Source organism: Saccostrea cucullata, unplaced genomic scaffold (genome assembly GCF_032062105.1).
Source record: "Saccostrea cucullata isolate Sc308-1 unplaced genomic scaffold, CSIRO_AGI_Scuc_v1 ctg1374, whole genome shotgun sequence".
NCBI lineage: Eukaryota > Metazoa > Mollusca > Bivalvia > Ostreida > Ostreidae > Saccostrea > Saccostrea cuccullata.
This window is the reverse complement of record NW_026940017.1, coordinates 46,738-62,500: the sequence shown is the minus strand read 5'-3', so window position 1 is coordinate 62,500 and position 15,763 is coordinate 46,738. Positions and strand designations below refer to the sequence as shown.

Below are 15,763 nucleotides of genomic sequence, written 5' to 3'. Positions count from 1 at the left end.
GGAGGTTATGGTTTATATCGGAAATTTTCACCTCCGAAATTTTTACACGCAAAATCGTCAATAACAAAAGTATTGTGTAGTTATAATCAACACTAAGATTGCGGATGGGAGATTTGATGACCTCATGACATTATGTCACAATAGCCAACATTTTCACAAGTCTAAATTCATCTCTTTCAATGTATTGCCAATACAGTTCAAAATCTAAATCAAACAGATCGTCATTTCAGATTTACAGATAACATGGGAATTCCGTCAAATCAAACACTTCTAATATGTCTCCAGTTGTAGCGGTATTAAGGCTTATAAGTTAATCGGTTCATCATGACACTGGATTTATGAAGAAAGATATATTTATATAAGGTGTATATATAGACTACCTTTATGTAACAGATAGCTTGGAACACATGTACTAAAGGTGCAATAAAGTGAAAGCTTGCCTACTTTTTTTTCCTGACTCAGCATCACGGTTACCTTGGCAGATATCAGTCCCAGACTCCCGTGGGACAGAGAGGACATTTTTTTCAGTATCAAATAGACCTATGTCTAGAACATGCTTCCACTTTATTATCCAACATGCATTTAACTGCAGCATTCTCTGGTGACCTTCCTGGAAAAACTCAGCTTTACTGTTGCATGGCTTCAGTTCAAATCTATATTATGAAAACATTCTTTGTCTTAATGATAGAAAAGAATATCAGCCTGTGACAGATAAAGGAAGCAATCAGTTTTTGGATGACATTAAGAACTAAGTGTACACACAACTTTTCTGAGAGATAGGAAGCTTAATATAGTGATGCTGTTGTAGAAAGGGCTCTTCATAATACCTTTTCTACCATGTATTTAGGACTTTTTAATGCATGTCCATACTTTATGGCTATTTATGAAACCAATAATATTCACATGAGCCTAATAAGTTTACATATATTTATATATGATCAAATACCTATCTTTTAGACACTCAACTGTTTCATTACTGAAAAAAGCACGTTTTTTCAGAATTGATCAAAGATCTATATCACACAGAAGCTAATTGACATATAATTTTTTTTTGGTTTTTTTCTGTCACTTGAATGAAAATTATTGTAATTGGGAATGTAATAGACTGAAGAACAATTAATAATGACCATCAGATGAAATGGATAGTATCATTGCCTACACCACTATTTTTTTTTTAATAAATCACCAATGGACAGATGGTACAGAACTCCAGCACTCTTTGCAGATTATCAGTTTTACAAGCTAAGCCACAATCAAACTATCTAACCTTCTGAGAAATCTTTAGCTAAGTCATCAAACGCCATACACTAAATCTCTCTCTTATTCCTACCTTAGAAGAAAATAATCCTGACAATGATCTAATAATTAAGACTTACTATAAAAGATAAGTCACTTGATCCAATCTATTTTAAAGCTATATAACTTAACATCTTGTAAAAGGACATATCAGAATGTCAGTCTTCCTTTATTTCTCAATAATTTGTAGGAATTATATCATTAAATTTTATGAAGTTCTAAGTGCCGAGAGGTCTATCTATATAAATACAAAGTGAGCGCCTTTCACCTGATTGAAGCTTCAGGATAAGCTCTATAATGACACAAACTTCATCATCAATCTCAAACATATCAGGTTCCTTTTTATTGTATTTTTTTCTCTACAGGAAGAACAATAAAGATTTACATAAATGCCCTGGGGATTCTTAATATCAGTCTATATTGTTTGATCTTATTTCATTCCCTTGTCATGAAAACTTTGGTAGAAATTCAATTCAATGTGATTTTCAAAAGGACATACTGTAAAACGAGAATATTTGGCGCACTACTAATTTTAGCACCTTTGGCGCAAGAGCCCCTGAATGCTAAAATTTATTGTGCGCTAATGGATTTCTAAATATTATATTTTGTGTGTGTTCAAAGCTTTCACATAAGTAAATGTAAATCGGAATGCGCAATTACATAATGCCGAAAGGTCGTTGGATTTTATATACACACTAACACTGTACATATGGTAGGATCTATCGAGAAAGTTCTGCTAAATTATAATTTAATTAAACTATTATTACCATGGTAGTTGGTACCCGTTACTTATCATTAACACCTGCAAAGTTTGGCTTCTCGGCATGTCAATCATCTATTGCCTAGAGGTAAACAATGTAATCAAGCGTGGCGATTGAGCTTGCAGACAATGCCTGATTATGATGACTGTTTATCCAGGTAACTTTCGTTCGATGCATGCATTGTTTTAATATTAATAAAATGCATAAATACTCCATTTCTTTTTTTTTTTTTTAAATAAAATTAAAATAAATTTTAACACTGTGCCATGTCAATGTGATTGCAACACCACGGTAAAGTTGACGAATGTTTACTTACATACCAGAGTGCTATTGAATTTCTGTGCTTGACAAACCAAAAAGTCAATTACAGGTGTAGATAAAAAAAAACAACAAAATATCACATTTATCTATTTTAATGAGAAGTGCTAGTGCTAAAATTTATGTGCGTCAATGCATTCCCACTTGCGTTTGCGCTAAAATACGTATGCACCAAATTTTCTCGTTTTACAGTATTACCTGAAAGACTAATTTTAATTCTATAAATAGCATTTAAAAATTCTTTCTATTGGTGCTTTTTTTGTTGAAGACTATGCTAAAAGATTTTGTACATAGTACTTCTTTTAGTTTAGTATACCACATATTCTCTCTTCTATATTAGTCAATCACAAGGCACAGTGGTAAAAGCATCTTCTCCAGAGTCACAGAGTAAGGAGTTGATCCTTTCATCAAGGGTTCAAATCCCACTGTGGGGCGTAGAGACCAGGCCTGGGGGCCATAAAACTAGATGAGCTCACTTTTGATCTCAGTCTCACTTTTCCAATAGATAAAATAAGACTGAGATCAAAAGTGAGCTCGTCTAAGTTTTATGGCCCCCAGGCCAGTCCTTCAGATGAGACCATATAAACTAAAGGGACTGTGTCGCAGTAGGTGCTGACACAAAAAAGATCCCTCACTGCTCAATGGAGCCGAGTGCCAAGCATTATAGGTCAAATAAGAGTGAAATTTCTCAAGCTGGGAACTATACTGGTATGTATATATGTATGTCCCATATACCTTTTAATCAGACATGAAGCATAAATTCACGAAATCCAAAAAATACCTTACAATCATCTTTTTTTAAATTGTGCATTAAAAAGATGATGCTAAAGACAATTGAAATTAATTTTTTCAAAGAAAAAAAAACCCAATAAATAACGATTTCAGAAACAAATTTAAAAAAAATGCGATAAATTAGTTACATAATATGGACTTTACTCAAAACCTTGAAAATAGAGAACTTTGTGTACATTTGCTATGTTATGATTTACACTTAATTTTTTTTAATTAAGTCTACATGATCAATTTAAAAATAAAAATAAATGTTCTTCATATTTTTTTGTCTAAAAGACGGCAGAATTTCTATGATTTTATTATATTTTATTATCAAGAATTTTTTTTATTTCTATTTTTTTTTTTTTAATTTATCTATTTTCTTTAAAACAATGTAGTGCATTCACACTATTATGTAACAATTATCTGCATACCACAGTTCCCAAAACATGGTAGAATTTGGGAAAATATATGCTAGTATTAGAGAGAGTGTCTTCTTCACCAAGTGGCTATGTAATTTTTTTTTTCCTGATCAAATATGAAAATTCTTCATTCTTCTAACTATAAAATGTTGACTGGTAACATACAAAATATTATAGATTTGTGCTATTAAAAATATCTTATTAAACATGGTGTCTTTGCTTTTAAGCTCTTTACCATACTTAAACTTAAAACAGTAGATCTATACCTTTTTTAAAATCAAGTATATCTAAAGCTTTCTAATTTAGATGATTGAATATTAATCTACAGAAATAAACAAGTATGCAATACCCATGTATCAAGTGACCCTCCATCTGAACACTCTTAAGACATTTTGCAAATAAAGGATCTTTTACCATACTTTCCCTCCAAACCAAAATATTTGCATAAAAAGACTTTACCATGAATTCTATTTTTGATTGAGAAAAATACTGATGGTAATAAACTGAAGATTACACTCAATTTTTTTCCCACCACACATTTCCAAATATGCAAAATCTGCAAAATGTAAATCTAATTTTCCTTTTTTTGTTCTTGATTAATTGAACATTAGAGTTATGCAGTTGCACTGTTTCAGACATCAGTCAATGTATATAACAGTAACCAGGGAAATCAGGGGATAATTTATAGACTCATTCTTTTTTTAACATCCTTAAATGTCAAAAATCTTGTATTCATCCCACTTTATGCATGTACTAAGCATCAACTTTCTACTTTAGATATTCTTAGCATCCTTCTTTAGTGTAATTTAAAATTTCATGAAATAGGAGTGTTTTAGAGAGCTGTGCCATAAAAGTATTGGAATTATTTAAATTTCAGATGAGCTGTAGTAAATTCTCCCACTGCCTCTCCAGAAGTAAAAAAACCTTCCTCTCTAAAGATGAAATCCAATAACCCTATCGGTCCATTACGTAACAAGCACAGTATTAAAAACAGAGCTCATCCTCACATTAATGGTAACGGCGGAGCTGTTTTAACAAATTAATTGCTTCAACACACCATAAGTATTCTCTTTTCAATTGGTCATCCAGTCACCTAAGAAACTCACACAGGAGTATTAAGTTTTTACACCTAGTATCTTAAAGTTCCCACAGAATGCAGTGTCAATGAAAACAAACCGTGAGTATGGGAGTAAGTTATTTTCCCTTCCACCACTAGTATGACTATGATTTAAGACTACATTTTTATTATCTCCCTTTTTGATTTTGCAGGTTTCTCTCCCTTTGTCATCCCTCTTTTGTCTCCCTTGTCAGGAGCTATTTACCTGATCACACGTTTTACAGTGGTACGACTTCCCCGCTTTGTTGGTTGGTTTGACCGGGTGGGGGATCACCAGTGGCGTATTGTTCGTTGGTGTCGATGGTCCACTCACACTTCCTGTGCTGCTACGGTAACTGCCAGAACTTCCCGTACTAATATGACGAAGGCCTGATGCATGGTCATTGTGGCTATTCACAGGATGCTCGGCATTTAGTCCTCCTAAAATACACAGTTTAGAAAATTATTATCGACAAGTCTTTAATTTAAATACATTTGTACCATGTTTTGATTCTTTAAAGTCTGATTAAAACAGACTTCTCAACTTTATACAACACCAAATGATTCTGTAATATTTGAGATGGGAGCTATAGGGAGGTGAAGGTATAGATAATACTCATTTTAAGGATTAGAGAGTAGGGACTTTCCAACTGTATTAAGTCGATATGTACAGATGGAGTAGAAACAGATCTGGGAGAAATGTGATCTTTCCGAGCTTGAAAGAAATGTCAGCTGACATTAATTCAAGGAAGTATTGATTTTCATTCTCTTTAATTCAAAGAACTGCAATTAGAAGATTTTAATTTCTCCCACAAACTCTGTTACAGAGTAACTCTTAGCTGTAAGAGAAAGCATAGAAATCGTAAAAAAAAAAAGAAAAAAAGAATGAAAAAAGAAGTCGAACAGCGCCATATACTTCAAGTTTTCTGTATCAATTTATTTAAATTAAAAGTTTCTTTGATGACTTAAAAGAAGTAATTAGAGGCATGTTGTCATCAAAACTTAATGAACATATTAATGGGAACTTCATCAGCAAACTGAGGATCTGTAATTCTCTACAAATTCCATCAATTTTCTCCGAGCAATAATAGAAAGTATTCTCAGAGCACTGTTCATGGTAAAAGACAGTTACGACCCTATTATGGAGGATGAATTCTTACGTTCCTACCCCATTTAGGAGGGGGAAAATTCTCATGGGATATTGAAAATCATTGAAATCAGGTTTCTACCAGCTTATTTTGGAGTCCTTTCCATAAACATTTTGCCTTAGTTAGATGATGAATTTCATAAATTTTCTGTTCTTACTTTTAGTGAAATTCATAAAAATAAATCTACATCTTTAAATAATGTATACATATTTTTTTTCAAAGGGGTCATAATTCCCTGGAATCATTTCATGTTCAATGTGCAGTAAAATTACTAGGATTTCATGAATTGTCTTAATTTCAGTTTGGAAAATAATTCGTCTATGCTACCTAAATTAATTTATAATTTCTATTGATGCCCCTGCATGGTGAAGGCAGAATTAGAAACCGTACATATTGCACAAATAGGTTATTTATTATTATAAACAAATTTTACCTCACATTTACAGAAAAAGTTATACAGAAAAATTAATTCCAAATTAATTTTTATATCTATACACATAATTTTGACAATTCATGTGAGCATCTTTAATCCTTAATAGATACTGTTATTCTGTGGATTCAATATAAAAAGGACCTGAAGCAAAGAATTTTGAAATGATGTAATTGCAGTAGGTCTCAAGGTAAAATATATTATCCATGTTCTAGATGAATATGCTAACCACTAGATGAAGACAATTTAGCAAAATTCTAATATTGTCATCCCATATTGCACAAAAATGCAGATTAGCTTTTTACCTCCAAATAATTAATATAGTTTACTTTTGACAAAATGAATTTTTCTAATTCCTAAAACAGATTGCATGGGAAACAAGCTGGCTTGATGAAAACTGGAAACTCAATATTTCTTAGATGTATAATACCCAAAGTTTTTTTTCGTTCATGATTTTTGAAAATACCTTTAGGGAAAAAAATTCCATCATACACTTTTAGAACTTACTATCATTAAATGAAGAAGACAGAATCTATACAATATAATATTGTTTGCTATTTCATGTAAAAATTAAGAATTAGTAAAGAAAAAAAAATCCTTCTAAAATTTATTACATTAAATACATCCATTATTAATATAAAGTAGTTATTGATTTCATGTGAAACATATATTTTTTCATCTGTCAGAGTTTGTTATCAACCTATATTCTTTCTGTAAAACTTTTGGACAGTGTGCAAGAGAGAGAGAGAGAGAGAGAGAGAGAGAGAGAGAAAGAGAGAGAGAAATATTTTTGTCTAATGCTCAAATATATTTTTCAGAATGAAACAGGAAGAAACAGGAAACTGAGAAGACAAAATTATAGATACAAAAGCAGCTGTTGTAAAAGGAAAAAAGTCAGCATCCAAAATTAAAAATAGGCACAGACAATGAAGGGACAGATGTGGCTTAAAAAGGAACATCATATAAATAAATGTAAAATTACATTATACATATAAATCTAAAAGATTGTAAAATCAAATAAAATTCTTCCTTATATGTTCTCATTAATTTATCTGTTTTACGTTTTTCTTTACTAAAGATAACCCAGACAGTTTAAGTTATGATATATGATAGAATCTTATGAAGATGTGTGAGTTTTTTTTTTGTAAATATTAGTAATATTATTCAAATCTTTTATAAACAGGTGTTTAATATATTACTAAGAGTTCACCTGAAGTAGGTCAGAAAGAGTTCCTTTAGGCAGAAGACAGACAATAATTCAAAGACAAATTAGGTTTTCTAATAATTAGGCATTCTTTCCTAGTTCAAAAAACTGGAACAAAATTAATCATTAAGTTTTTTTTTTTTAAATAAAAATCTTGGATATTCTCTAAGTATATAAATGTGAAAAATGTAAACTTTTTGATATATTTTAAATGCAGTATATGGAATGGCAAAACTACATTTTAATATATGCAAGACAATGAAAGAAATTCAAATTTAAAATCTCACATTGTGTGGTAAGAGAAATATCGCTTCCCTCCCCGCCTACCTAACCCAAAAAATCCTGTTTAAGAGAGGTACATTGTTTCCATATTCCAGTAGACTCAACTCCTTACAAAATGATAAAGAATTTCTTTAAAACCCGTTTGGAACTAATACAGCATGGCAATGTGTGCCAATTAAAGGTGATAGTCTGAACTTTTGCCTAAGACTACATGTGGTCAATAAGAATGAATATTATTTTCAATAATTAATACTTAATGACACAGCTGCCAGATAAATTTCTAGAATTATATAGAATCCACTGAACAAATTTACTGATATATATATATATATATATAAATATTCTTAAGCAAACACTAAATAATGTCTATAAATTAATTTTGATTTTTTTTTCTTATATGTCAAAACATGGAAAGGTCATGAAAACCCCTTCCACCTAGAAACTAATTTCTAACAAAGTGAAACCCTGAACATTTTTTATCGTGTTATGAAACTTAAAACTGTCTTATAATACTCACTAAAATAAAGATATTCTTGGCAGACAATTCTATGCTAAATTTAAGTACTCAAGAAGAATTTTACTGTTAGGATGCCAAAATGGATACAGACACATTAAGAGAAAAAGGTATTTTTGAGGAAACCGAATTGACATTACCGATTTTGAAAATATTTTCACACCAGATATATAGCAATTTTGTCAAAAGCAACATTCACATTTTAAGAAAAAAAAAATGAATTCTGTAAGCCAAAATTTTTATAAAGATGAAGTAAAATTTAGCAGTTTTCGACTATGAATATTTATTTTATTTTCGTAAATATTTATTTTCGAAAAAAGATCTGCAATCGAGATATGACTGAAAAAATCGTAAGACGAATGAATTGAAGGTTGCGAAAACAATTTTTGTTGTAGGTTACCCAGATTCTTTTTTTATCCGACAAAGTCATGCATTAGATACCAAGGAATTATCCAGTGCGCATGTGTGGCATGTCTGCATGTTCGCTAAGAAAAGTCTTTTACGTTTCCCTTTTTCAGGATGTTCTGTCCAAAAAAATTAACAATTTTTACAGGAAACATCTCTAATTAAAGGGTTAACACTTATTATACATAATAATACATTGCAACTTAGCAGACATTTAGGCATGCATTCCGCCGCAATTCAAATCTTTATACAAGAAAGAATGACCATATAAATATTTCACAGTTCCGAAGCGAGGCTCGTGGTGAATTTCTAATTTGACGCTAAGAAAAAAGATCTTTCACAATTTTCCTCCTAGAAATATTCAAAATTGAAAATTGAAAATGAAATAAAACGATTACGTCGACAATAAGTGAGAGGCGGTCACTTAAGAGTTACCAACTCCATTATTTATATACAAATGCTGGGTAACGATGCGAGGCCGACATTATCGTGTTCATATTTTCTTCTTATCCAATATTACATAACAACCACAAATACATGCATCAAGTGCAGACTTTCTGCATAAAAATCAGACTAGGTCTTCCGTAACACCTTTTAATTAACGTGCTGCCTGCAAACTCACCATTTATATAGTAAAAAAAAGGTGGAACAGTCCCGAAATTGTTCATCCAGGGTCTGCGCTGCATGTTCCAACCACTTACTTAATCGCAGTTGATATACGCCACGACGCATGCGTACCTACTGCCATTTTTTATTTTTCTTATGTCTTGTGTTACCAATATAGGGCTTAAAACTCAAGAACCATAACCTTCCCTGCCCAATTGTATTGTCTCTTCTCCAAGAATAACCTACCACACAGTCAAACTAACAACAATGTAAATGTGTGTAAAGTGAAAAACATTGCAAGGTATGAGCACATTTGTGATGCACATTATGTCACGGTCTGTGTGCATTGGTATGCACCTTCTTTTCCAGACCACTTCATTTCATCGAGTCCTGTGCAAATGAGTCGTGACTTGCATTTACACAATATGCTAATTATCAATCAATGTTCTTTTTACTGCTTCAAGGAAAATTAATCAAAAAAGATGAATAAACATTTACATATCCTAAACATGCTTCATAAATTTATTTATTTTTGGAAATTATTGGCTTACATCCATGGTACGAGGGAAGGCCAAGGCCGCACCGATCAATGTCATCGTCATCAAAACTAAAAACAAAGAAGTTCAACATACCCCCAAAAATCATCTGCGTCTTCCCCAAATGCATTGCGAACCTAAAAATAACACAATTCCTGATTTCGTAGAACGTTTCGAAGAAGGGGGACGGTTGTCAAGGAATTTCTCTCCTATAAATTAAACACAAACTTTCGACAAAATCCTGACGTACTATAATATATGTAATTGAATGAAAAGGGTGCTTACCTTTTAAAAACATAAGTACCGAGGAGGCTGTCCCTAACTTTTCCCACAACACAGAAGGGTGATGCATGGTTTTTATGCAACCTCGTAAAGATTTGCACAGTCGATTTAATTGTCTCGCACATGCGCATTTAAAGCAGGCCACAATTAGTTGTCTATTGCATGTAAATTTACTAACAGTATTTCACCTGATGTAGGGTTCTTAACTTACATACATCTTGCATAATGGGACATTAAAAGCTACAGGTAGAGTGATATGGATAGATGATTTTTTTTCTTTTACTTATTTTGATTATGTGTGCAGTTAAATGCAGCTTGTATTTAAAAATGGTCATGCTTTGTGATCAATTGCGAAATGGCGTAGCTGCGTATTCAAATGAGAGAGACTGGATTTTGTTCGAAGGAACATATTGTAATATAGTCTCTTGAATGATGATTCAATTTTGAATTTAATAACTGAAGTTGCATCTGACAGATAATTAACATTGAAGATTGGAGAATGGGGGATTAAGATCCAGACAGGGCAGTACATTATTGTATTCAAGACCCTTCTAGCATAAAACATTTGCGGTAATGAAGGCTTTAAAAAATAATACATCATACACACAGGTAAAAAGGAGCACCTCCCTTTTCCTCTTGTGTCATTTGTGCACATTTCTAATTATAAATGTAAGTTATGATGCTTGATTGACATTGTCACATAAATCATCCGAGGGGGTTGAAGAATTATGGTGCTCAAACACATACAAACTTAACATGAAGAAGAACATACTATTTGACTCATGGAGATCAGTCGAGAAACAGAATGACATCAATCAAAAAAAAAAAATTCTGAAGTTGAATAAAACCTTGGTCTTCTCCACAAAAATGTAAAGTAAAAACTTTCCAATTTCTTTCACTATGTCACAAGATCAAGCTGTACCTGTGCATAATACCTTGCCTTCACTAAATACTTGAAATCTATTTACCTAATGAAAAATGAGGATATGTTAAAGATTGTATCTCATTTATTACATCCCATTTAGCAATTCAGGTTTGACTAGTAGTGGTGAAAATGAAACACATTATATTTTCATAAAACATCAGCGTAATGATGTAGCAGTTGAAGATTAGTCGGAAAGACAGGTATATATATGTGTAACACTTTCTAGATTTTAAATCAGACGAGGCATTTAAACTTTCTGTGGTGCTGACCAATCAATTTGTTACATTTAAATAGACACCTGGGAAGAGAACTGACCACTCGACATATACCTAAAAGGATCAATTAAAAGGGTACAAATCAATCTGCAGAAAAAACTTCAGATAGCCAGATCAACGAATATAAAGAAAAAGCAGCTATTGGGGCCTTTAAATGTATTTTAAAGAAATCTTAATATAAAACAAATCGTAATAATATTTTTTGTGTTAAGAAGCATTTTCTGGACTTAAATCCAGGTTATGAATCCATCCTAGATTTGAAGACTAATTTGAATTCTGTCCTGTATCTAGCATAAATCATCTCCAAATAAATTTCAATTCTTTTTTTTTTTTTTAATAAAAGAACAAAATTTGAGCGAAGGAAAAGTTAACTGATTCAGAAGTATTTTTGTACAAGAGGAATGGCAAACTTGTTGTACAAGAGGGAAAAGCCAAAAAGAAAAGAAAACGGCAAATTCCACTAAGGAAAAAATATTCCTATCTATTCAGACGAGTGGAAGTCCATTATCGCGCTGAGGTTCAGATCGCTTGCCTTCAATAGTTCATGAGAATTGTATTCAATAGACAGTAACATGAATATGCATTCTCATGCAAATGCAAAAAAGATCTATAAATGCACTGCAAAAAACATTATGCAACATGACTGATTATCAAGGACAAGATTTTCCAAGAATTTAGTTCACTGCATTTCCGGCTTTCTTTCCCCCTTTTTTAAAAACAAATTTATAATTATATGCCTAAATGTCTTGATATATAAATGTTACTCATGTGAAATATTGGTTTAGTTAAAGAAAGTCTGTAGTTTTACGCATCCAGCTTAAATTTCATACACTGACTATAAACTTCCAGATATTACATCAACTATCAAATTATTCAATGAAAAATTATTTTTAATGTAATGATTAACAAAAGATGTTTGTAAAACACTTATGCCCCCCTCCCCCCAAATAATTGGAATTTTTCTACATCCAAGGAAATAACTGTGTCAAAAATAGCTTGATCGTAGCCAGAACAGAATTTGACCTAGATATTCATTGGATAAATCTCTACCAAATTTCATTTCAATATGTGCAATCTCTGCAAAGAAAATAGACAGAAATTGCAAGGAATTTTTTTTAAGTCCAAGGGGCACAACTCTGTCCAAAGTAAACCGATTGTACCCAAAACAGAATTTGACCTAGATAGTGCTATAATTAATCTCCATACCAAATTTTATTTCAATATGTGCAACCTCTGCAAAGAAAATGAACAGAAACTGCAAATAATTGGAATTTTTCTAAGTCCAAGGGGCATAACTCTGTTCAAAATGGTCTGATTGTACTTGGCCTAGAAATTCTTACGATTAATCTGCATACCAATTTTCATTTCAGTACAAGTATGTGCAACCTCTGCAAAGAAAATGAAAGGAAACCGATGTTGGACCAACAGACGGCAGCAAGGCAATAAGCCCTCCCTTCATTGAAAGGGGGGGGGATAATAATAATACACAAATGCAGTGGTCAAAAAGCCATGTTTTCTTAGCATCTGCACCTCTGCTTGAGTGTTAAAATTTAGCTGTTTAATTTAAAAGAGTATATTCTCAAAGACACATGGTATCAAAATAAGCATGACAATGCATGGCTTATATGGTTTTGAAGTTGTTTTAGGTATTTAAATCAAAAGTATATTTGATAGACAGAAATGTTTGATAGTCCAGTCCAAGCTACCTTAGATATTACATATCCTGTGATAAAGGGAAACTATTTGTGAAAAGGTTGTTTTATTTTCTGTGTATATTAATTTCAATTTTGTTCTAATGGTGTTTCATACTTTTGAGACTGTTTGGTCACTAGTATATAAAGGGACTAGTTTTGTTAGTTTGGTGAGAGCTCGTTTGGTGTCCGGTAGCGTGACCAGCCGGAGGTGTGCCATGTTTGCAGTTTCCCCGGCATGCCGGCATGATTATACAAGTGGCGAATATTTTCAGTGAGATATAGCACCGAATGTAAACGGGTAGTCATATAACTTGCCAGGAGGATAATTGCAGCGTGTTTGTGCAGTTCTAGCCGGTTAGAGTGTTCGAAAAATGTATATAGTTGGTTTGCTGTTATAAATTTCCGGTTTCAGTAGTATTTTAGGTTAGGTTTTTGTAAATATAAATTAATTTCAGTGCGTAAGGTCTTGGAGACGAGTTAATTGATCTATGGGTGTACTAAGGGTCGGCTGACGAGGTTTGAGGCTTATTGACGAGTGTTGTATGGAGGGTCACGTGCATCATATCCAATGTCAACATTGTTAAGGGCGTGGAAGGATAACCGGAGCGGGAGGCTAAGACCCGGGGCTCGCGGTTAAGAAACTACTATTTGTGGACCACGGAACTTGGTGTGACGTAGACGTACTTGTATGGCAAAAGCGCAGTGGTGCATTTTCTAGGACACGTACGTGTCGCTGACCTCAATTTGTGAATTTTGTGAACTTTGAGTAACTTTCAGTAGCAAATAGCGAAACACATTTAAGTTTTGAATATATATTTTATCCTTTTTTGGAAGTTGAGCTTTTTCTAAATATCAATTTTTAAAGACAAAATTCGGTGAATTATTATTTGATTTAAGATCTGATACTAATTGAATCAACTTTGTTGCTCATAATATTAAACGTTATGCAAAGTATCAGATTTGGTTAAAACCGAGTTAACAGTTCATATCTATTTCATTTCTGGTGTGTGAGCTGGTATGTGAGAGTGAGTGAGTGTTATTGAATATAATTTTTTTTTTTTTATTTGTGTTAATAAACTTATTTGTTATTTCTGATTGATATTGTTTTCCTTCTCAACCTTGCAAAATCTAAAAAGAACTCATGACACTATAATTTCTCTAACTCTCTAGATCTTGGATGCAGAACTTTCAGATGTCACAACAGTCATCTCTCTTATCTCTCTGACTCTCTCTGATTTTTTTCTCATTTGCAAACATCTGTAAATAACAACATTTTTCTAAATATCTTATTCTTCTTTTTTGCATTGAATTCCAAGCTGGTAGTTTATAACTGCAGAAAATGTCCAAGTTTTAGTTGTTAATAAATTACAAAATCTTAAAAAATTTCAGTGGACTTGCCATTTAACCTTAAATGGAAGAAAAAACAACAGTCTAGATATTTCTTCCTTGAAACTGCCGTGCATAATATCCCTTTTACCTTGCATGTAGATGATAAGCATTACAACTGAAGAATTTACCTACAGATAACATGGGTTCAACTGCAAATACCTAGGTACCTCAATTTAGATGGCATCTCCAATTTAAACAATAACCAATAATACAATCTTTTCAATAATCATTGCAGAAAGTATTCCCATCTTCCCAAAAATAAAAATTGCAGACAATATCTAGTCCATTACAAGCAAAAAATTGTCTACAGCTAATATGGTCCCCCACAATGAAATTTTTATTTTATTTTCCATTAATTTTTTAATAATGTATAGAGGGTTATTCTTATCCCATCTTATTTTTGCCATTTCACACCTGCAAACAATTTTGCTCCATTCTGAATTTGCAAATTTGCAAAAATTTCCACCACACAAATGTTTCTATATTTACATTAGTTTCAAAATTATTACATAGTAAAATCCATCAATGACGTCACTCTTGTTTGAGTGCTCCATTATTTTTTTTAGGAATGGAGAGTTGCAAATTACGGTACATTGAAAATGGAATTAGTAATGTTCTTGTTCTCCTTCATGTGCCTCTACAGTTCCTTTGCCAAACGCTAGGCACTAGAAATGAAAGTCACGGGTTTTTCGGATATGACCTCAAAAACGTAGGTCCCGTGTCATGATAGGCGTTGGCACGATGAAGAACCCTCACTGCTCAATGGCCCTCAGTGCTAAGTATACCTAGGTCTAAATTTGACGCCCTTCATCGGCAAACAGTGACGTCTCCATATGAGTGAAAAATTCTAGAGTGGGACGATAAACAATATACAATCAATTAATCCATTCCTATATCAGTATGACATATAATGAAGCGCATTAAAGCGTTAAAATTTTCCGTTCCAATAGAACGTTTTGAGCTATCTTTTCAACACTTATTGTCATACGATGTAACACCTACAATGATGTGCCAAGGAAAGAACTTAGAACGTTTAATAATGTTTATTTTCACATAAAGAAAACAAGAGGCCCATGGGCCTTATAGGTCACCTGAGTATCATGTAACAACTTTCCAACAATTGAATTTGGTTTGTGTTTTAAACGAAAAGCCATGGAATTCACAATTTTGAGATAGGCACCATTGTTTATCATAATTGCTTACTTTGGTTACTTCTTACCCAGAGGTAGATCAGAGTAACAAAGAGAAAATACATTTCCACTTTATAACCACCAGTTGTGCAGCCCATCCTTTAGGAACCATTGACCCTGAGGTCACATATCTCAAAATTTTGGAAATTTTAACATTAATTTTATTTCATCATATTAAATTGTTTATTAATACCAAAGAGCAGATTCCAAAGCATTAAT

The 15,763-nt window shown here is 32.5% G+C and overlaps 1 protein-coding gene across 6 annotated transcripts in view; it reads right to left on the bottom strand.

The window, feature by feature from the left end:
* The window catches only part of LOC134254476 (zinc finger protein rotund-like), a 63,521-nt gene that overhangs the window by 7,977 nt on the left and 39,781 nt on the right, over positions 1–15,763 (bottom strand). For 5 of the 6 annotated variants that reach the window (XM_062736978.1, XM_062736981.1, XM_062736980.1 and 2 more), the window contains one exon: positions 4,891–5,105. In XM_062736978.1, the coding sequence (XP_062592962.1) occupies positions 4,891–5,105 (215 nt within the window). Of the gene's footprint in view, positions 1–4,890; positions 5,106–9,269; positions 9,357–15,763 lie in introns of those variants that run through there. The other variant, XM_062736984.1, reaches the window with a different exon arrangement.